This window comes from Xenopus tropicalis, chromosome 1, assembly GCF_000004195.4.
Source record: "Xenopus tropicalis strain Nigerian chromosome 1, UCB_Xtro_10.0, whole genome shotgun sequence".
NCBI classification, from domain to species: Eukaryota; Metazoa; Chordata; class Amphibia; order Anura; family Pipidae; genus Xenopus; species Xenopus tropicalis.
The window spans coordinates 70619960-70641811 of NC_030677.2; the positions used below are offsets into that span (position 1 = coordinate 70619960).

The 21852-nt window shown below is 38.2% G+C and overlaps 1 protein-coding gene across 1 annotated transcript in view; it reads left to right on the forward strand.

The window, feature by feature from the left end:
• Nucleotides 1-605: 605 nt before the first annotated feature.
• The window catches only part of synpo2 (synaptopodin 2), a 122385-nt gene continuing 101138 nt past the window's right edge, over nt 606-21852 (forward strand). Inside the window, exon 1 of the mRNA XM_031903031.1 lies at nt 606-831. Coding sequence (XP_031758891.1) covers nt 727-831 — 105 coding nt within the window. The 5' untranslated portion in view covers nt 606-726. The remainder of the gene's footprint in view (nt 832-21852) is intronic.

Sequence of the window (21852 nt, forward strand, 5' to 3'; positions counted from 1 at the left end):
GAGCTAATTACTTATATCAGGGGCTAGGGCAAGCACCCACTGAGGGCCCCCATATCAAAAGAACCCGCTCTGGGACATGTTGATGGAATGACCAGCAGGCCTATATGTAGTTATGGGGCAGATCCCAGGTCTGCACAATGGAAATGCACCACTATTACTAATAGTAAAACATAATGTATGCTGTGCCTGTCTGCAAAAAAACTGCTGCCATAAGTGTACCATGTACCCAGAGGAAATCTGCACATACACTGATTTTATGATTTCACTGTATTTTCCAACAAAGTTCTAACATTTTCCCAAAATTAGGGTGGGTAAAATTGCCAGTATTAGTAGTTTCCAGTATTAAAGTGTATTTTCTCCTACAATTCCTATTTAATCACTTTAGCAGAGCATATAAAACGGAATTGTACACTTTACTGCAACCATATCAAAATAAAACCACTAGTTTCAGTGTGTACTTGAGAAAAAAAATTGCTTTGCAACGAAGTGCTTCTTTCCCATGGGTGGGCTGGACATATTAATGTGACGATAGAGTGGGCTGTTCCCTGGAGCTTGCTGTATGTTATTGCATTCTTCTGAATGACCACATTTTAATGTGCACTAAGTACCAGTGAGGTGCACTGTTTCCCAGCTAGGCTGCTTGCCTTTCAACTAGACTGTCTGCTGGAAGTGAATTCAGGGAGAGTATCTCATACTAAGGAATCTGTAACCATTCACCCAAGTAAAATGGGCACAGGGGATTATATCTGCATTACCATGAGTGGTGGAGCACCGTGGGGGTTTAGACTACAGGGTGGCAAAGAAGATAATGAACCTCTACATGTTTCCAAGGTATGTGCTCACTTTTTAAAGCCTAAGAGGTGAGTTGGCGCCCAGTGACCAGCATTGTCTGTATAATGCCTATAGCTGTATGGTTAATTGCATGCTACAAATGCTGCCTTCTTGTTGATAACATTGTCACTTATGAAACTACTCTTTATGAACACTTCTGCCTAATGCGACTGGGTTATCATGCAAAAATCTTATTTGTCATAGCTGAGATTGGGAATGTTCTTTTAAATCAAAAGTGAACCTAAACAAATTCTACTTTTTAAGAAAAAGATTGCTGAAAAATTGTGTCTGACACAAAATGGTTAAATAATGTATACTGCATACCAAGGCTGTAATTACAAGTAAACTTGCAGAATTGTTTTATGATTAAAACTGTAAGACATATTCCATGCATACTGCACACAATACCCCTTTTAATAATGTCTGAAGCAAAAGTGGTTCCCCAGTCTCCCTGGGATATAGGAGTAGAATGTAAACATTCAAACATCTGCATTTTAGTGACAGCGTTAGGAAGGATCCCTGAAGAGAAAGCTAAAGCAGAGGTCTCTTAGCTGTAATAAGAGCACAGCATGGAGGATGATGTCAACTCTATACAGAAATATACTTGTAGCATGGATATGTATAATTTTAAAGACATAGTTCACCTGTAAATCTAATTTTAAATAAATTATAGAGTAGGTTTTTTAATGGCCTTCACGTTTTATTTTGTTTGGTTTTGAATTATTAGCCTTTCTCTTCTGTATCATTCCAGTCATAAAAATTCTATTTGAGTTTCAAGAGGTCATTAACAGACAGAGAAGAGACCATGAAGCTTCAGTTCTATCCTTAATTCAAGCTCTCTGCTATTCATCTTATATTCTGGCTTACAATTTGCTGCGTGGTTGCTAGAATAATTAAGCCCTAGCAACAAGTAGCAGGCAAAATATAAAGCCTGAGAGCTGCAGGAAAACTGTTAATAATGAACAAATGATTAAAAAAAATGGTCACTAACTGCAAGTTGTCTTATAATACTACTGTCTGCACCATTACTGGGTTAATTATGAAGTGAACTATCCCTTTAACTTCTGAATTCAGCCCTATTTTAGCCATTGGCTAAGGTGAGGACTTTCCCTCAGGGGGCGCTTAACCAGGGGTGACAAAAAGCCACCCCCATGTAAAAGTCATATTTCTATCTTTTTAAGTTGGGATTCAGCTCTTCTAGTGTAAGTGTTATTGCACTTTCTACACTAACAGATCTGCCCCTTATTTGCCTATGCAGATGCAGATAAGAAGCATGTGGGGAGGCTACAGACCCTAAAGCTCCTCTGTTTAAAATAAAATTCAAGAAAGTGATTTGTACAATTAATCATGATGTATATATAGTACATTCATCTTTTACTTTGTACTTTAAGCTATTATATTTATGTGTTGACTCTTCGTCCGACTGCAGAGAATTTTAAAAACAAACTTGCAGAAGTCCAGGGAATTACTTTCTGTAATACATTCACATGGAAATGAGATACAAGAAAACATTGCTGTGTTTTATAATGGGTACATTTGATGTAGATTTTAAACTTTTATTGAGGAATCTACCATGAATTATATTGTACTGACATGGAAATTCTGCCACCTAGTGGGAATGCCACTTCATTTTTAATCCTTTAAAGCAAAGTCTGCTTCATATCAGGAGAGCAATCTTCTCTTTTTGTGTTAAATTTGAGGGTGTTATGGAAATTGCTGCCAAAATGCTTCTTTCTACATTGTCTTCCATTCTGTGGCTATACAACAGGTGTCTACTTGTTTCTTTTGTTACTTTTGTTTTCTTACGTGCTTGGCTTTTACGGTAACCACACAAATTTCCATTCGCAATTTCCTCAAAAAGGGATAGAGGATACTTTTGGTTTTTATAGCTCCAAGTGATTATGCAAGTAGGAAGGCAGGAGGTAATTAAACCACAGACAAAATTAAAACTAAGCAGACTACGATGTAATTATAGAGCAGAGAAACATGGGCAATAAATCAGATTATTTGGCATGGAAGAACAGGCTATAATGAATAGCTGGATATTAGGGAAATTCATTAGGGCAAGTCTATGTAACTTTTTGTTTGTCCAGCAACATCCAACATGCCAAATATTTGTGTGTCTGATTACATACAACACATAGATCATTTTGATTTCATAAATATTAGCCTATGCAGCCTAGTCCAACTGGGAGCAAATGAAATCACTGCACTTTATGACAACTGAAACTTAACTAACATTGCCAGTGCAATTGTGGAGTTCCGCTGAATCAGTGAAAGCACTGAAGCAGCCAGTGAAAGTCATAAACAACATAGGGTGACTGTGCTGGATTTGTAAGTGGCCCTGGTATGAAGATTTACTATAGTATATGTTCTGGAATTGATTAAAAATGCCTTTCATATTGGAATCATTTGCTTTGTTTTTTAAACAGAGAGAGGAGATGGGGCAAATTATTTTAATTCAGTCTTAAGAGGATATACTAAGCCTCTATATTTGCTTCCTAGCAGCCAGTTTTCCATAACTGATTATTTAATTATTAATGGTTAATGGATGGAAAAAGGACACTTATTAATAGTTTCCACTGGATTTGATTTTAGGAAACCAGACTGACCATAATGATCAGAGTTCAGTTATCTGAGAGTTCAGACAACAGCATTTGCTGCAGATAAGACAACATGATGACTAAACCCTCCATCTATTCATAACAAACTTTATAAATGGTCTGTCAGATATGTACACTCCTCTGCTAATGGCGATGAGTGTTCAGCACCTCCTGTTATAAACAATGAATCCTTTGTTGAAATACGATTAAATGCAATCAGTTCAGACTTTTCAACTAGATTTTCTATAAATGTCAAATGGTTTATCAAGTTTTATACTAATAGTTGTATCATGCTTTAAAGCAGGCAATAATAGACCATGGGTGCAAAAATTACACCTGTTTGTAAATGTCACAAAAGTGGCATCACATGGGTAAGCTGAGGGCATTTGCTTACACACACTTTCATTTTCCATAATTTTACTGGTGTAATGTGCACATGAAGCCCGTATTTAGCACATTGGCAACTGTAGCTATGCAGGGCTAGTTTGAACCGTAGCACACTGCCCCTCAGCCATTGTAATAAGCACAATGGGATTAGGAGCACTGTGCTTAGACTAATTGTATCAGAGCAGCTCTGTTGTCACATTCTATTGAAGGGACTGGGAGAGTTCTCACTCACTATTACTTTTAGGCAGTGAGGATTGCAATAAGCTAACATTTCCTGCATGATGATACAGTGAATCCTGTAAGTTTGTGAGAAATGTTTGCAACTGTAATTGCTAGCAATAGTATAGTTTCAGTAAAATGGCAGCTGAATATGAATGAATGTTCTCAAGACAAACCATTTTGTAAATAATGGTTTAAGGTTTATCTTGCTGTTTTTGAGCCACTCATTATAATAAATAACCATGCTAGATTTTATTCTGTTTTTGGCCTGTCAGCATGATGAGGCTTAACAGAAGCATTAACAAAATACCTGGCTCTGAGCATATGTGGTTCTGCTGTCATAATGTTAGAGGACCAAAATATAAAACAGGCCATCTGAAATATTCTGCAGCTTATTTTAGAAGAAGAAAGTAACAAGTGAAAAGTGTTGGGGGAATTGAAAAATGGTTTCAGAAATGAACCTGGTGCCCGTTAACCACTTACCTTCCGCAGAACGTAGAACAAAATATGCTAGCTGTCAAGTATTAGACTGCCAGCGCCATAGAGTCTACATTTCTGGGTTGCTCTTTGATCCATATGGCACTGCATGTCATCTGGCTGCACATGCAGCGGGATCAAAGGCACCCGGTGGGAAAAGAGTTAAACTGCATTATTTTCCAGCTTTCTGTGCATGCTTCGCTATCTAACAGCTAATTTAACATGCTTCTGAATGACAGTTATAGGACATTTCATGCTGACATCTGCAGTTTGTTTATGGGCTCTGGAGAGGGCAGATGGGTATATAGGGAATTACCTCATTCTTCTTGTAATGTACAGAAGTATGTTTAAATGATGATATTCTGGGATTATTTACTTAGCTACAATTGAGCATTTACCTGGCACGAGGAGTGCTGCATGTCAGATTCACTCAGCTCCTTAATACCACATAACCAAATATTTCATGATAGATGTGCTGCCTGCTGATTAGAAATGCTGAGTTGGCTTTATAAAATGATTTTGGAACAATTGTGTAATGTTTGGTAATTTTTCTGAAATAATAATGGTTCCTCGTTTTAAAATATTTTGTTGCAGTTTTTTAATCTTATTTAATAATTTTTAGTTGTGCTTTTTTTATTTTTCATTAAAAGTTTAAGGTTAATAAAAGGCGCAGAGTCTTATTTATTAATGTGCATCTGGGCAGGGACACATGGCATCAAATCAATTGTTATTTCTTTGTTCAGCCTTAAGGCTAATGCCAGACGAGGCGTAGGGCGGATAATTTCGGCAAGTGGAAAATTCCACCCTACGCCTCCTACTTGTGCCTGCACCAGAATGAATGGAATACGTACATGAAGCGGAAATACTGTACACATAAAAACGCAAGAGTTTGACAGTCTTGCGTTTTTATGCGTATTTCGGCTACATGTGCCTTCCTGCACCCAAGCGTATTCCATTCATTCGGGTGCAGGCACAAGTAGGAGGCATAGGGCGGAATTTTCTACAAGCAATTTTCCACTTGCCGAAATTATCCGCCCTACTGCCGTCTGGCATTAGCCTAAAAGATGTAATATTACTGATAGGTCGTTATAGGTTAATGCTGTGGAGCAAATGTACCCAGTGCCGATAAATAAACCCGTTTTGTAATGCATAATAATCAATGATCCGCAGGTAGCAGGTAGTATTACAATTAAGTGACCTATTATGTCAAGCAATGGGCACACACCAAAAGATCAGTATAGCAAAGCCCATATTGTATATATAAAAAATGTGTTTTTAGCATTCTTACTTTATCTGCAATGTTTCTTTGCCCTCTTTACTTTCTTGCCAAGAGTTTGCAAATACAGCACAGTGATTCCAAGCACTCAAGTTCCGCAGCATACTGAAAATATCAGTACAGGTATGGGATAACTTATGCGGAAACCCATTATCCAGAGAGTTCCGAATATCAGAAAGGCCATCTCCCATATACTCCATTATAAGCAAATAATTCTAATTATTAAAAATGATTACTTTTTCTCTGTAATTATAAAACAGTACCTTGTACTTGATCCAAGCTACGATATAATTAATCCTTATTGGAGGCAAAACAAGCCTATTAGGTTTATTCAATATTTGAATGATTGTTAGCAGACTTAAGTTATGGAGATCCAAATTACGGAAAGATCCCTTATCAGGAAAACCCCAGGTCCTGAGCATTCTGGATAACAGGTCCCATACCTGTATTATTAAATGCATTATATACATATTGGGGCCTATGTATACTGAATTATTACATTTAAATTGCCCCTTTAATAATGAGTAGCACATCTTATAAAACTTTGTAATATAACATGGTTTGTTTTGCTTGGTAAAACAAAGGTACTCCATGTCTGAAACATGGGGGCTGATTTCCTAACATGATTGTAACTTCTAAAAGTGCAGTTGCCAATAGCAACCATTCTGCAGTTAGCTTTGAACAGTCTATTGCAAGTAAAAATATAGAAGCAAATATCTGATTGGTTCCTATGGGCAAATTTATTGGTGCAGTTTAGCACCCATGTTAATAACTCAGCCCTATGATTTGTCTTTTTTTGGCATAAATATTTTTTAAGCTAGAGCCTGGATCATATTTTCAATATCCATGCTATTACAACCAGTATGGCAACTCAGAGTCAAATCAATTCAAATATACAAATACAAATATACAGCTAATTTAGTCTCTTCCTTTTTTATAGTTTATTATAATAACCTAGGTACATCATTTACCTAACCTTATTATGGTGATTTTTCTCCTCTGTATTTGTGTTAAATCATCTCAGTAAAGCTATTTAATAATTAACTCCCATTGTCCCCTGTATAAGATATGAGTTATATCTGCCTCCATCTGTTCTTGATTACAAAGAAATGCTATAACTTATTATTATTCATCTGCCAAAGTAGTACAATTGCCGCACAGCTTAATTTCTAATTATGTACTGTATCTCATTATCAGAATACAGGGGGAATGCACTGTATATGGCCAAATGAGAAGGGAACTAGGAACTCAGTGTTTTTGCATGGGGGGGACAGTGCTACTTACTTTGGTCTACAGGGACTGATAAGGATAACAGAATTGCAGACAGGGATGATCTGAGGTGGCAGAATTCAATGTACTGGAGAAGGGGTAGAGAGAGGTATAAGGGCTCTGGCACACGGGGAGATTAGTCGCCCGCGACTAATCTCTCCAAACTACCATCCCACCGGAGAACATGTAAGTCGCCGGTGGGATGGTACACGCTGCGCAGGTGATTTCGGCCTCGCGAGGCATTTTCGGCGATTTGCCGAAATCGCGCCGCCGTGTGTGCCATCCCACCGGCGATGGCAACAGGGATGGCAACTGATGGCAACTCGGGGAGATTAGTCGCCCGCGAACAGGGAGATTTGTCGCGGGCGACTAATCTCCCCGTGTGCCAGAGCCCTAAAAGATACATCTGATAGAGAAAACAATGCCAAGGAGAATACATGTGATTAAGAGATGGTAGCATGTGGGGCAAGAAGAGAACCACAGGCTGAAGGAAAAAAAGATGAAGAAACTGTTGGAGAAGGCAGAGATGATAAACTAATGGAAAAGAGCTGCAGGGACTAGCATGGGTAAGAATGATGCAGTGGCATGTGTAATTAAACATTCTTGGCTCCAAAGGCGCAGTTACTAATAAGTGCTACTGAATGTTTGTGGATGTTTAGTTGGCAACAGGGACATAAAGGAGGTCCATGCATGCCTTTACCCATAATTACTTTAACCAACTCATTTTTGGGTTTAAGGCAACACTGTGTATCAAAAAGGTTCGTGAATACTGTCTGTTTGCAGAAGGCTTTTGAAGCATTTCATAAACTGCGAAGAACTGCTTCGATTCCTTTATCTCTTCTCACCCTAAGGGCCGTGACAGAAGGGGAGATTAGTCACCGCGCGATAAATCTCCCTTGTTGTGGGCGACTAATCTCCCTGAAATGCAATCCCACGGGTGAGAATGTAAATTGCCGGTGGGATGGCATATGTGGTGCAGTGATTCTCCGAAGTTGCCTCTCAAGCAATTCCTCTCAAGGTGATTTACATTCTCGCCGGTGGGATTGCATTTCAGGGAGATTTGTCGCGCAGCGACTTATCTCCCCGTCTGTAACAGCTCTGAGCATCTTGTAAGCAATTCATTTGTTAAAGTTGCTGTTCTCTTTAGATAAAATCAGCGATTCATTGTAAGAAAGAAATGCTTAAAGGAGAAGGAAAGGCTAAGTCACTTGGGGGTGCCAAAATGTTAGGTACCCCCAAGTGATTTTAATTACTTACCTTTTTTCCCGGGGTGGTGCTCCTGTTAGGAGAAAACCTTACCAGCCTGGGGTACCTGCAGCGAGAGTCTCCTCTTTCTGCTTCTGTCTTTGCGAACGTTAATAAAAAAGTCGTCTTTTTCATTCTACTGCGAATGCGCCGGCCCAGGGATTCCGAAGACAGAAGAAATAAGGAAGAGGAAACACTCGCTACAGGTACACTCGCTAACAGGGGCACCAGCCCGGGGTAAAAGGTACGCGTTTAAAGTCACTTGGGGGTGCCTAACACTTTGGCTCCCACAAGTGACTTAGCCTTTCCTTCTCCTTTAATCAAAAAGAATAATATATATATCCTGCATGAATTCCTATTAGATTAATTTTTTTTTCGCTCCTCGTCTTAACTGGTAATTAATAAGTCATCAAGATTTAACATTTAGATAGCCTTTAAAGACATAATGATAGGCAGGTCCAGACTAAAGTCTATGCAAATCTGCCTTTGAGCTAATTATGGCTTATAAAGAGATAAGGGTGACTTTCACAAAATGGATCTGTATAGTTACCAAGGCAATAAATACACATACAGATTCTACTGCATTGTTCTCAATTCACAGGGGGGTTTCTGTGTGTGTACAGACCTGTAGAAACAAATTATCCCTATTCTTCTTGCTGTAGTGTACCTATCTTTTTTATGGTACACTGTAGATTCAACTATTCTTACTATATTATTGTTTTACTGCATGACTCCATGGTTACTATGGTATCAAAAATTCTAAGGGCTCTGTCACACGGGGAGGTTAGTTGCCCACGAAATGCCATCCCACCGGCGAAATCGCGGCGCCACGTATGTCATCCCACCAGCGTTTTACATTTTTGCCGGTGGGATGCCATTTCGGGGAGATTAGTCGCCCGCGAGTAGGGAGATTTGTCGCGGGCGACTAATCTCCCCGTGTGCCAGAGCCCTTACAGTGCATCTTTCCCCTAGAAGTAATTGATAACAGATGTAATTTAAGGAATGATTTTTTGGTTTCTATGAGATGTAAATGTTTACATTAGGTTCACTATTCTTCCAGGTTATCACAGTATTAGATACATTACCTAAATGTCAGTACACTGTCAAGAAGATATATTTTGTTTGTGTTTAAAAGGAGGTACAAGGCACTAAGGCAGGTCCCAATATCAGTCAGTTGGTATCCAATTTACATTCAGTGTACCAGGCTTGTGCATCAGATCACTGCATATGGCATAGCTGGAGAGTCATATTTAGCTGCCAGGATCTTCCTACAATAGCTAATATTTGTGAGAAAGTTGTGATCAGTTTAATTCGGGGGTAGTTAAGGTTTAATTTAAGCAATTCTTTTTAAACCTTAATGATAATGTTACATAAGACCCTAACCTCTGCAGTGCCTGTGCATCTGCAAGTCTTTTTACTCTTCCAGCTACAACCCAGCTGGGGGGGGGATATAACCAAGTGGTCTTTTAGTCATTTTAAAAATCACTTTGCATTCTTCAATTCATTGCAAACATGTGCTCCAGTCCATTGCACAGTGCCTAATTACTTCATTTGCAACAACTGGTTCCACATCATACTATGCTACTTTCTGTGTATGAATAAATTGCAAAGCAATATCCCTGTAGCAGAATACTGAACATTGCAAAAGTGAGTAACTGTTCCTAAATTATATTCGCTAGAATCTTATGACTGCAAAAACTGAAGCCGGGGAAAAAAAACTTGATAATGTGTTGTTTATTTAAGCAAGTGAGTGTTTTCAGGTGGTACCCTTACTGAACTCTACAGGGATAGTGGGGGGCAGGGAACCATTATAACATGAGATTCCTAAAAAAATCTATAATTAAGCTCAGGATTTGTCCCAATCCCAGCAGTTTTTCAGGATTCAGAATCAGCGAAATCCTTATTGTTTAGCTTCTTAAAGCCTTGTCAAGTTAAACCACTAAAAAGCTAAATGCAGCATTTATTCAGTTTAGGGAGATTTTGCTGAAATTTGAACATGCATATTTGGGTCCAGTTGGTATTCGTCTGAAGCTTTCGTGGTAGATTCTGTATTCAGCATTCGCAATGAGAAACTAATGGATTTGCTACATTTCTAATATAAATAAACATAGAACTGTTTTGGTTTTACAAATAATTACTGTCAATGAATTATGGTTTGCTTTCAGAACCACACTAGCGTTGTTCCTCTACTTTTCTGATACCCTTCCCCTGGTTGCCTAGATATTAAAGGAGACGGAAAGGGTTAAAAATGCGACCCCCCCCCCCCCCCCCCCCCATGCTCATAGTGGGAGGGTCACAGGTGTGGTGGGAGGGCGATCGCTTCTGCTTCAGAGATTCAAAGTGCGCTCACAGAATATGTAAAATGCACATGCGCTTCCTGATAAGCCAGCCTTGGTTTGGGTGCAGGAGCATGGAATTATGGGAATCTCCTTTACACAGCTCAGTGTTTTTTCTTCCTGTTTGGCTTCTGATCATCTGAACAGGTGAAATATGGGGAGACTGAGGGGGAGATTTACTAATCCCCGAACAGACCGAAAGCGGCCGAATGCGTTTTTTCGTAATGATCGCTATTTTTTGTGACTTTTTCGTCAGCGTCACTATTTTTTGTATGTCCCGTGATTTTTTCGGGAAAGTCGCGCAAAATACGATAAAGTCGCTACATCGATGAAAAAGTTGCGACAAATACGAAAAATTGCGACAGCGACAAAAAAGTCGCAAAATTTTCGTTTCCAATGCGATTTTTTCCCTTTCGGGATTTGGATTTGTGGATTAGTAAATCTGCCCCCAAGGCTGATGTCAGACATGATGTATTCTCAGCAAGCCACAATCAATGGTTGAATCTAAAGTTTGAGCTCTAAATTTTGTAAATGAAAAATACTTTACCATAAAAACTAGGACTACTACTGTATATTGTGTAAGGGAGTAAGTGTTAAATTATAAAAACTTAAGCAACACAAAATCCATACCTTAGCCTTGTTAAAATAAAGTATGATTTATAAGGTTATTTCTTTCACGTGGGAGGTTACTCAGTGCTGGATAAGCCAGTAAAATCAACAAATATATACATTTTCAAGATTTATAAATGTAGGAAAACTTGTAATATAAATGTATTCTTTATGTAATATATAAAAATCTGTACCAGCTGCATCTTATTTGAAATCCAAAGTTCCCATTAGACCATAACTTAAAATTCAGAGTCTAGCAGTAAATTTATATAGTTGGGATTATTTGGTTTATAAAGTATCTGTAGCATTGGTTTTATACTGTACAAATAATTACATTTATACGTAGGAAACAGAATCCAGACCGTGAAGTGATGAGGTGACAAATCATTGAGCTGATAATTAATCCATACAGCCTTCTCTGCTTGATAAATAGCTGTGAATAATGTATGTAACAATGTAATAATATAACAACAAGAAAAGAATACAAGCTACAAGAAAGGAGTTACTCAGTCGTGCAGCTGCATATGTATAACATTGTAACCATACATGACTGCAAATATTGAAAAATGTCCAAAACTACTCATAAATGAACCAACTAATAAAAATGATACAACTAATAAATTGTATCAATCCAATTAAAAAGTTGATAATATTACAATCTCCTTTCAGACAGATAACAAGCCAACCATGTGCTTCTCTTAAACTAGCCATATACTGGCAGATTTACACTACCGATTCAGCCCCTTCAGACAGAGCCAGCAACTAATGTATGGGCCCTAACCAATAGCCCATGGACAGATATCTGACCAAAAAATCAACCAGATATCTATCAGTCATGTTTAAAAATTTCTGTTGGGGCAAGGACCACATTGGCTCATTGATGTCGCTTTTTCCTAAGGGCTTCATTATAAAGAAGTAGTGGTTAGCTTGTGGCATTATTTGCATGCCAATCTGTCACCCCTAACACAGTGATACAAAATTGTTCATTATAGCTGCACATATAGTGTGTGAGCTGTTATGTAACAGTATACATATACTGTATATCATGTGTGTCTGGAAGGAGCGCAAATAATTGCAGCAATTGCATGCTTACAAACCTGAAGATGAAATGACTCAAGGGAAACCTATGCACATTTGGTTAGATGGTGGGGCATCTCAAGCAGGAGCTTCTGTGTTAGAAAATACAGAGGGGGTGCTTCCTTCAGCAACAGAAAATCTGGCATGGGAGGAGGGAAGGTGGTCAGGTGATAGAAGATCACCCCTTTGGTTTGGGGCGGCTTTGTTGCTACAGGGACAGATTTCAGAGGTCGGAATGTTCGAAGGGGTCAAATTTCGACAAGGTCGGTCCCCCTCAAACGGGGACTGATAGTAACCTTAGTGTAAAGGAAAAACACCATTAATTAGGTCAAACATTTGGAAATAAAAGGAAAATAAATTCTTCTATTGTCAGTCTTGGACACAAGCAGGCACTGGAATCAGTTGCAATCTCCTGAGGGAAGAGAATCCTCTTCCAAGGTCAGAGATACTAGGGCATGTGTATGTATGTATGTATGTATAACTTTATTTATAAAGCGCTACTTATGTACACAGCGCTGTACAGTAGAATACATTAATATAAACGGGTATTAAAATAGATAAATACAAAGTATTACAATAAGCACAAATAAATAAAAGATACAATTGTAATAAGATAAGAGTCAAAGACACAAGAGGATGGAGGTCCCTGCCCCGTAGAGCTTACAATCTATATGGGAGGGTAACTTACAGACACAAATAGGCAAATATAAGTGCTGTAGGTCACAGTGGGTGACATTACAATATAAGTGCTAGTTCCTTGGTCAGGTGCTGGGTGAGTGCTCCAAAAGGCAGTCTTTTAGTTTGGTTTTAAAAAGACTGGTTTGGTTTTAAAAAGACTGCTACGTCTGCTAGTCACATCATCATGTCATACTCATTCTGTGAAGTACTTTGTTAACTTTGAAATATTTACAACTCATTTTATGAACAAAAATGATTAACCTGCCATGACTTTGCTACACAGTGTCAGAAATTTCTTTAGAACCATCAATTAGATTTCCAAATGGAAAATGTTGTCATTCTTTTGTGGTAGTATTCATTTGTGTAGCATAAGGCATGTTAGTGACTTCTGTTTTCAAAAGGCTTTGTGGCTCCTTTTGGTCCTTTTTACCCAAACTGTGATGGTTTCTTTGTTTGGCCACTCTCCATATCCTATTTCTTAAAAGCCAGGCTCCAGTACCTTACACTGAAAAGAATATAGAAATAAAGAAGGCTATCTTCGTCTGGATATATGGCCCAGATTTATTAGTCCGTATCTGTGCTAAAAAATACAGAGGTTCTGGATGCACAGTTGGCCACAGGGACATAGAATCATAATTGACCTAAATGAATGAATGTACAATTTAAATGTGCCAACAACCATTAAGGAATAATCTGTGTAAAGCAATCTTTTGTTTATCAATAAAGAATCATAATTGAGTGTTAATCAGTGCTTTGTGTGGTATGTGGGGCATTTGAATACCTTGTCCTTGCAAATGACACCATGACATACCCCAGCATGAGGATGGAAACCCCAAACATGGAATGTGTTAAGAAAATATTGAAACTTAATCTAAAACAGATAAGAAATGATGGGATAATATGTAGAGTGGAACAATTAGGAGCAATCACGGTTTCCTGGCACATTATTGGTCTGAAGAGGTGGACATTAAAAGTTTTTTCTGGCATACAGTTCCAACAAAACTCTTGGACTGAAATATGAAAGATTGATTATTGTTGTATGTGTAGGTCTCTGCCAGGAGTTTTCTTAGTGCGTCACTATTTACTGAGTTATTTAATAGTATCTTTTCCAGTATGTTGAAGTTTTTGTGAATTCCTTCCAAAATAATAAATGCTCCTAGAAATGCTGCACCAGTAGAAAACAAACTAATGCTACAAACATAATACCGATTACCTATTCAATGTCAATATCCCCTCCAACAACTAACAAACTGCTAAAGTTAACAGAAAGCAGTCTCTGTGTTCCTGACCAAGAGTGCAGAAAGAGACAGACCTATACCAGTGTTAAGGTAGTAACTTTTTTTTCCAAAAAAAGGTTACTTTGGTTACCAAAGAATGGAACATTGCCTCTGAAACATGATCCTACAAGCAACTATAGAATTAAGAAACTGCTTCTTTAACTGGAACTAACATGAGCTTTTGGAATGTAATCATTCCATTTCTTTATTTAATGTACAGAGGTAACGTAATACTGCTTGAGCATAATTATAATTGCTTTGAATAGACATTTTTTATAATTCACTCTGAGGATCTGAGGAATCTGGGGATCTTTAGGTATAAAGCAGATAGTCTAACAAGATACTGAAGACCAGGTGTTTTCTAATTGATGTTGTATAACCTCTTAACTCTTATTAGGCGTACGGCGTATATTTTCGGCAAGCTGAAAAACACATTTTTCAGCTTGCCGAAAATATACGCCATACGTCTGTTCTGACATTAGCCTTAAATCCAAGTAGCTGGATGCTGAGGTGGTTGGAAAGCTTAATTTAATTATAAATATAAATTTGTACCATGTTAATGCATATCCAGGAAATCTGAGTTAATGAACTCAGGATGCAGAATCAAAAAAACCTTCCTCAATAAATCTTGTACCCAGTAATGTTATTGTGATATAATGTAATGTGATGATGTTCACTAAAGCCTGTGTTGTTTGATAATTACCAGTAATGGCATTGTCAGTTGTTTTCCATTTGTGTTAAAGGAACGTGGCTGGGGCAATTTTGGGTGCTTTTCAAACAGCTGGAAATTGCCCCATGTGCCATTAGGCTTAGTTAGTTGTACAGTACTATGTTAATATGACTGCCATTTTGACATTATTTAGTCTGGACTCAAAAGATATAACCAGATGAGGCAAATTAAGATGTTTATTAGCTCATTTTATGCTGGCAGACACACATTGCTTTGTATATTTAAATGTTAGCATTTCATGGTTAATTTAAAGTGATTGAGCAATGCAAAGGCATACTTCAATCCCAAAATGGACTCTTTAATGACACAGTAACAGTACAAAAAAACCTGTATTTGTGCTGCTTTTCTGTTTTAGCATTTCTTCAAATATCTGTAATGTATTACTTATGGCAAACCAATGCCAGTTTAATAATTGTCTGGATGATAATAATGTATTGCTTTCAGGCTATATAAAGATTGAATTATTTAACTGGCAATGAAGATTTTTTCATCATGAAATATACACTAAAAGACTTTCATTTTACCTTTAAAGTGGTGTATAGATATCTTACTGTCAATACCATGGTAGAACATTAAAATTGGAATAAATGTTTTATGATGTCTAGTTCTTGTTTATGATCAGTTTAGGTGCACATGTTTGCATCATAAACCAAAGTCAATGGGGGTCATTTATAAACACTGGGCAAATTTGCACTTGGGCAGTAACCCATAGCAACCAGCCAGTGATTAACTTTTCTCATCCTGCTACACCTTCCATGGAAGAGGCATCATGATTTTAGGATGTGGGCTTCCAACTGGACAATTTGTACTTTTGTATGTAAAATGCATCAGAATCCCTGTACTCTATTATCCGTGCCTTGTGCTGGATATGTCATTATAACGGCAAGGTACAGAGTGCAGGAGCTTTGCTTAGCACAGGCGCAGTATGCAATGTGTCCTAATATATGGTATTTATTGATATAGATATTTGCATCTATATATAGCTTTAATACGTTATTTAAGGTGCAGGTTGTACCCTGTTATTTACTTAATAAACCTTTGTTTCCCAACATACACTGTGAATGCAGTACTGTTGGAAGCCCTTGCGATGTGCCTGTTTCCAAACTTGTTCCTTTTTAGACGTTCTTTTAAGAAATTAGCTTTGAAATAAATCAGTGAGGAAGTCTGGGGGTGAGTGCAGCATTCCAACATGAAGCCAATAGCGTGACTCTTTCATGCCATCAAAGGCTCTCACTTAAGATAAAACACTTTCATTAAATCTATGAGAAGGGTTCGTTTAATAATCAAAATATTTTAGTACCTTTTAAGATCCTGTAACATTTGAAAGTTTAAAGGTAATACTTGAAAAGTACTGTTTTGCCCTACAAAGATGGAAAGGATATTTTATATGAAATGACAAAGAATGTGTGCATTGGGGTAGCTCAGCCCAGTGATATCTACATTCAGCATTACCAGACTGAGCTGCAGCAGAATGTTCTGCTTACTTTGCTTATATTGGGCAGGGGAAGTATGATCCCTCCATAGTCTGGAGTCTATAGATTTTTTCCACCATTATTTCCAAGTAACCAGGGCCAGAACTAGGGTGCATCAAAGGGGGGGCCGGGCATGTATCTCATCTCCTATCCTTAGTTCAGCTTTCTGAAGCTGACATAGCGCATTGCTTCCATTGGTCATTGTAACAATGCCTGTTCCCTTCCGCACAGTGCTCCTCAGAACCCACACCGCATGTCACTTCACTATGGAAAGGGAAGGGGGGCAATAAAGGGAAGGGCATGCCTTTGAAGCCACTGGTGCTGGCCCCGGCACTGCTGGTAATCCTGACATGTTTGGTATTGCTTTAACATAGTCAGTTAACATTAGTACAATGTACAGTAGAAAGTCGTTAACATTTTTGTAAAATACTGCAATTGGAAGCAATATTTAATATGGCTATCCCAGCTGGAGCTAATATAAACAGTGTCATTTCTGCTATGCGGAACTGTAATGGCAGTAACATTTCAGAAGTAGACAGTGCAGTTTTGCCTGGATGTGGGAGGGTGGAATCCAATCTGATGACTCGGGCCAACAGACTCAGAAGTTCTCCTGAATATAAAGTTAGTGATGGTAATTTATAAGAGACCAAGAAATCTTATGGATATTTTAATATTAGCAGATCCTATAAATAAATATGGTACTACAAAATCTGGCACAGTGAGGCATGGTTGGTTTTGATGTTATAATTGCTCTACTTGCAATTCCATTATTGAAGGAGATAGATTTGCACACCCATATAATGGAGAATATTTTAAAATTAAAGGCAGGTATACTTGCCATACAGACTTTTGTGTGTATTTATTAAAGTGTCCATGTTCCCTGGTATGAAAACCCTGTAGCCTTACATTTTGCCCATAATAACCACTCTGTAAGCTCTCTAAGAGCTATGGTGATTGAACAAGTGCCACAGTTTAGTAGGGGTGGAGACAGAGCAAATAAATTATTGTGTTGAGAATCCTTTTGGATTCAAAGGTTGGAAACAGTACAACCAAAAGGTCTAAATTCGTACTTATCCGTTAAATGTTTTTTTAAATGTCAGGTGATGGATATATTATGTTTTAAACTTAGGGGAGGGTTGTTCATTGGACCATCCCATGGTGGGTGGTTCCTAATGCTATAAAAAAAATGTTTGTTTGAACATTTGTTATGTGTTTTTTTCCCCTCTGTGGTGCCTAAACGTTGACATAATAAAGAGGATGTTTTTATAATTTTGATACAAAAAATCCAGAGTGCATCAGAATATTTTTTGGACTATGTAATGGAGGGGGAGTACTGAGATTCCCCATCTGATTTGCACCTGGTGAAAAGTTTTGGTCAAGGAGTGCAGGCCTGCTCTTCAAAACTGCATTAGTACAACATAGAAATCTCTAAGTCATTAACATTTCAACACTCTCTAATTTTAAAGAAATACTGCAATTGGAAGCTATATTTAATATGGCTATCCAAGCTGTAACTAGTATAAACAGTGTCATTTCTGCTATGTGGAACGGTACCAGGGACAGTAACATTTCTTTTCTCTCTCTCTTTTTTGCTTTATATATATATATATATATATATATATATATATATATATATATATATTTCATGCTAAATACTTTTTGTGCACCCCACACCCACAGAATACTAAAGCCTTGGAGTGCAGACACCATCAGGACTGAGATATATATATATATATATATATATATATGTATTTACATCTAATAAACCATGGTGTTTTGTCACAAGGCCTGTGTGAAGTGGCCCATTTTTCCTACAAATCTTTGAGGACTGTACCCAGGCATCCAGTAATCGTTTATCGTGAGTGCCGACCTGTTCAAACTTATATATATATACAGGGATGGGATCCATTATCTGGAAACCCATTATCCAGGAAGTTGAGAATTACGGAATGGCTGTCTCCCATATACTCCATTATAAGCAAATATTTCAAATTTTTTAAAATAACTTCCTTTTGCTCTGTAATAATAGAACAGCACCTTGTACTTGATCCCGACTAAAATAGAATCAATCCTTATTGGAGGCAAAACGATCCCATTGGGTTTATTCATTATTTAAATTATTTTTTTAGCAGACTTAAGGTATGGAGATCCAAATTATGGAAAGATCCCTTAGCTGGAAAACCCCAGGTCCTGAGCATTCTGGATAACTGGTCCCATACCTGTAGATATATATATATATTTACGTCACCGCTACATGTTCTACCTCAGTGTGGACCGAAACGTTACATTGGCTATTCATGCTGTTTTAAATACAGGTATAGGACCCGTTATCCAGAATGCTCGGGGCCATGGGTATTCCGGATAAGGGGTCTTTCTGTAATTTGGATCTCCATACCTTAAGTCTGCTAAAAAATCAATAAAACATTTATTAAAGGGCATGTCAAGCCCAAAAATAATGTTTTGCATAATGAAAGAAAACATAATTCTAAGCAACTTTCCAATATGAAATAATTAAAAATTTGTAGCGCTTTAAATGTTATTTGTAAATGTAATTGCTATAGAAAGCAGCATTTGCTGAACGCCTGGTTGTTACATTTTAAACAATGTTGCAAAGGTCTTGCTTCTCCAGCAATACAGGTCTGTCAGTCTGCTGCCTTGTGTTACATTGTTTCAACAGTCTGAGCCACCAGGGCAGAGAGTAGAAAAGGACAGGCAAACACTGCTTCTAATAGCAATTATAAATACAATTAACTCAAAAACCATTCCAAACTTGTAATAAATATATATTGCAAAGCTGCTTAGAATTTTGGTTTCTTTTATTAGGCAAAAAATTATATTTTGAGTTGCCTTGTCCTTTAAACCCAGTAGGTTAATAGGCAGCTCAAAGAGTAGAAAGGCTAGATTTGCTCTCTGGTCTGACACCGGCTTAAGGAAGTTTGAAACGAAGCCATACGGCACCATCTTGCCTTGCTTTCCTAGCCCCCCCCCCCTCTGTTAGATTTAGATACATAGTATTGTAGAATTGTGGAACTTTGCGCTATTGTGCATGTATTGTCTAAAGCTGGCTGTACACGCACCGATTATATCTTATGAAACCTCGTTTCGTACAATATTCGGTATGTGTATGGCCGCTCGATGAGGAGACCAATATCGCAAAAGGCTGCTGATATCGGTCAACTCGTTGAACGGCCAGGCTAAAAGATTTTGAAGCAAAATCTATGTTCAGGGCTGAATCGGCAGAAGGAGGTAGAATTTCTATTGTTTCTACCTCCATATGTGTATGGCCACCTTATGTTGGACTGGGGACCAGGTTATCATGGTAAGATGGTGCTGTGGTGCTGCAATTCAAACTTATCAAGTTTTTTTTTTTTTGCACAGGCCCCAGAAACAAAACTAGAGATTCTATTTACTGGGGGTTTCTAACATTTTGGCACTTTGCTACATATGAATTATAAAGTCAACATGCTCTATGAGGATTTCCATTTATTCTGGTTATGATTTACAGCAGGGGTGGGCAAACTACGGCCGCCGACACCTGATGGTGGGAGGATGTTGAGGAGGAGGATGGGAAGGACGCTGGGGGGAACTGCAGGATGCTGGGGGGAGCTGAAGGATGCTGGGGGGAACTGCACGATGCTGAGGAATAGAGCTGGAGGATGCTGGGTGGGATGCTGAGGGGGGAGCTGGAGGATGCTGGGGGTGAGCTGAAGGATGCTGGGGTGGGGAGCTGCAGGATGCTGGGTGGGAGCTGAGAGGCCCTGTGATTTCTAATGGCGGCCCTGGGCGTAGCGCTGGTCTGGCCCGGCCCGGGCTGTCTGTAAGTCAATGTGGCCCCTGAGCCAAAAAGTTTGCCCACCCCTGATTTACAGTATCTAAATCAGATAGAGTTTAAAGCAATTTTTTTTTTAAAACATTTCATCACTTATATGAGCTAAATAGTGTCAACGTTGTAAGACATTTATCCTCTGTGAGGATCAGGGACGTTTTTCAAAACATGTCCCCTAGGGAAAGTCATCTATGCTCTTAAAGGGCATGCATAAGAGTTGACCTTTAACTGGAAGCTTGGCTCTGGATGTAACAGAGACCAGAGCAGAGGAAAAAGCCTGGGGAGGGAAAGAGGAGGGAGGACAGCCTGGTCGTTGGTCTTAATTGGCACTGGTAACAACTATTTTTTGTATGCTCACAGAACCTTATTCTGATTTAGAAGAGATAAAAGGAATATCACTGCACAGACTTGCATCAATCAAGATATAACATTTAAAAAGAGAAATTGTGTACATGTACAGTAATGTTCATTAGAAGCCTTGTGTGTTCACATAATATTCCTTGTTTTTCTCCTAATAGGACAGTGCTGTTGTCCTAATAGGACTATGCAGTATTGTAAATGGGAACATGCAAAGCTGATTTAAAGGGAATGTTAATCGCCCCCTCAAAAATTGCCTGTTGAAAAAAAGTGAAACTGTTAGCCACTTGCCAATATACATTCATAAGTATTCTGCAGTTGTATTAAAGTTTGTAATGTAATTGCAGTTGAAAGCAATATTTTGATGTACCCTTTTGCACTGCAAGAGCCTTGCATGCTTCTTTTCAGTTCTGTTAATAAGCTGCTTTTTGCTACATTGTATCAAATGTTAGAATCACCTGGGCAGGGTATAGAACAGGACAGGCAGATACTGCAGTTTTGTTTACTAATTCGTTTAAAAAAGTTGAAAGTGAAACTGATGAAATTTGCTTAAAATTACATTGTATCTAATTTAGCAAAATGTTACTTTGGGATTAACATTACCTTCAAGAAGACAGCAGCGTACAGCATTAGTCTTTTCAGCTTCGATAACTTTTGAGTAAAGTATTCCTGCAAAATGGCAGGTACCCCATTACTTCAGTTATGTTATTAAGTCAATCTTTTGCGTATGTTATGTTTTAAGAAATTACTGTTGCAGTGCACAATCCCTGCACAGTTTTTCCCTTGATCTTTCCCTTCTGCCAGATGGAAAATGGAAATGAATGGTCTATGGTCAATGGTCTATATATGTTGTCACCTCATATTAATAAGGACGGTTTCTGTGCAGCTATGCTTGTACTGATCATTGAACACCTTAAATTCCTATGTAATAATAGAACTGTACTTGCATGTATAAATATAGGATTATTAATGTGTAAGTGTACAAGAAGTAGATGGATAAGTAGATGTATATTCATTGCATCGGGGTGCACAATTCATCAATGCCTATTCATCATTATGGATAAAATCTTTGCTCAATCCACAGATTTCCTGTTGAATATTTCATGGATAATTTCCCTTTGTAAATGTACCCACACTTGTGGCGCAACAACCTGGATACATCAGCTTGTGTTATAGCATGAAC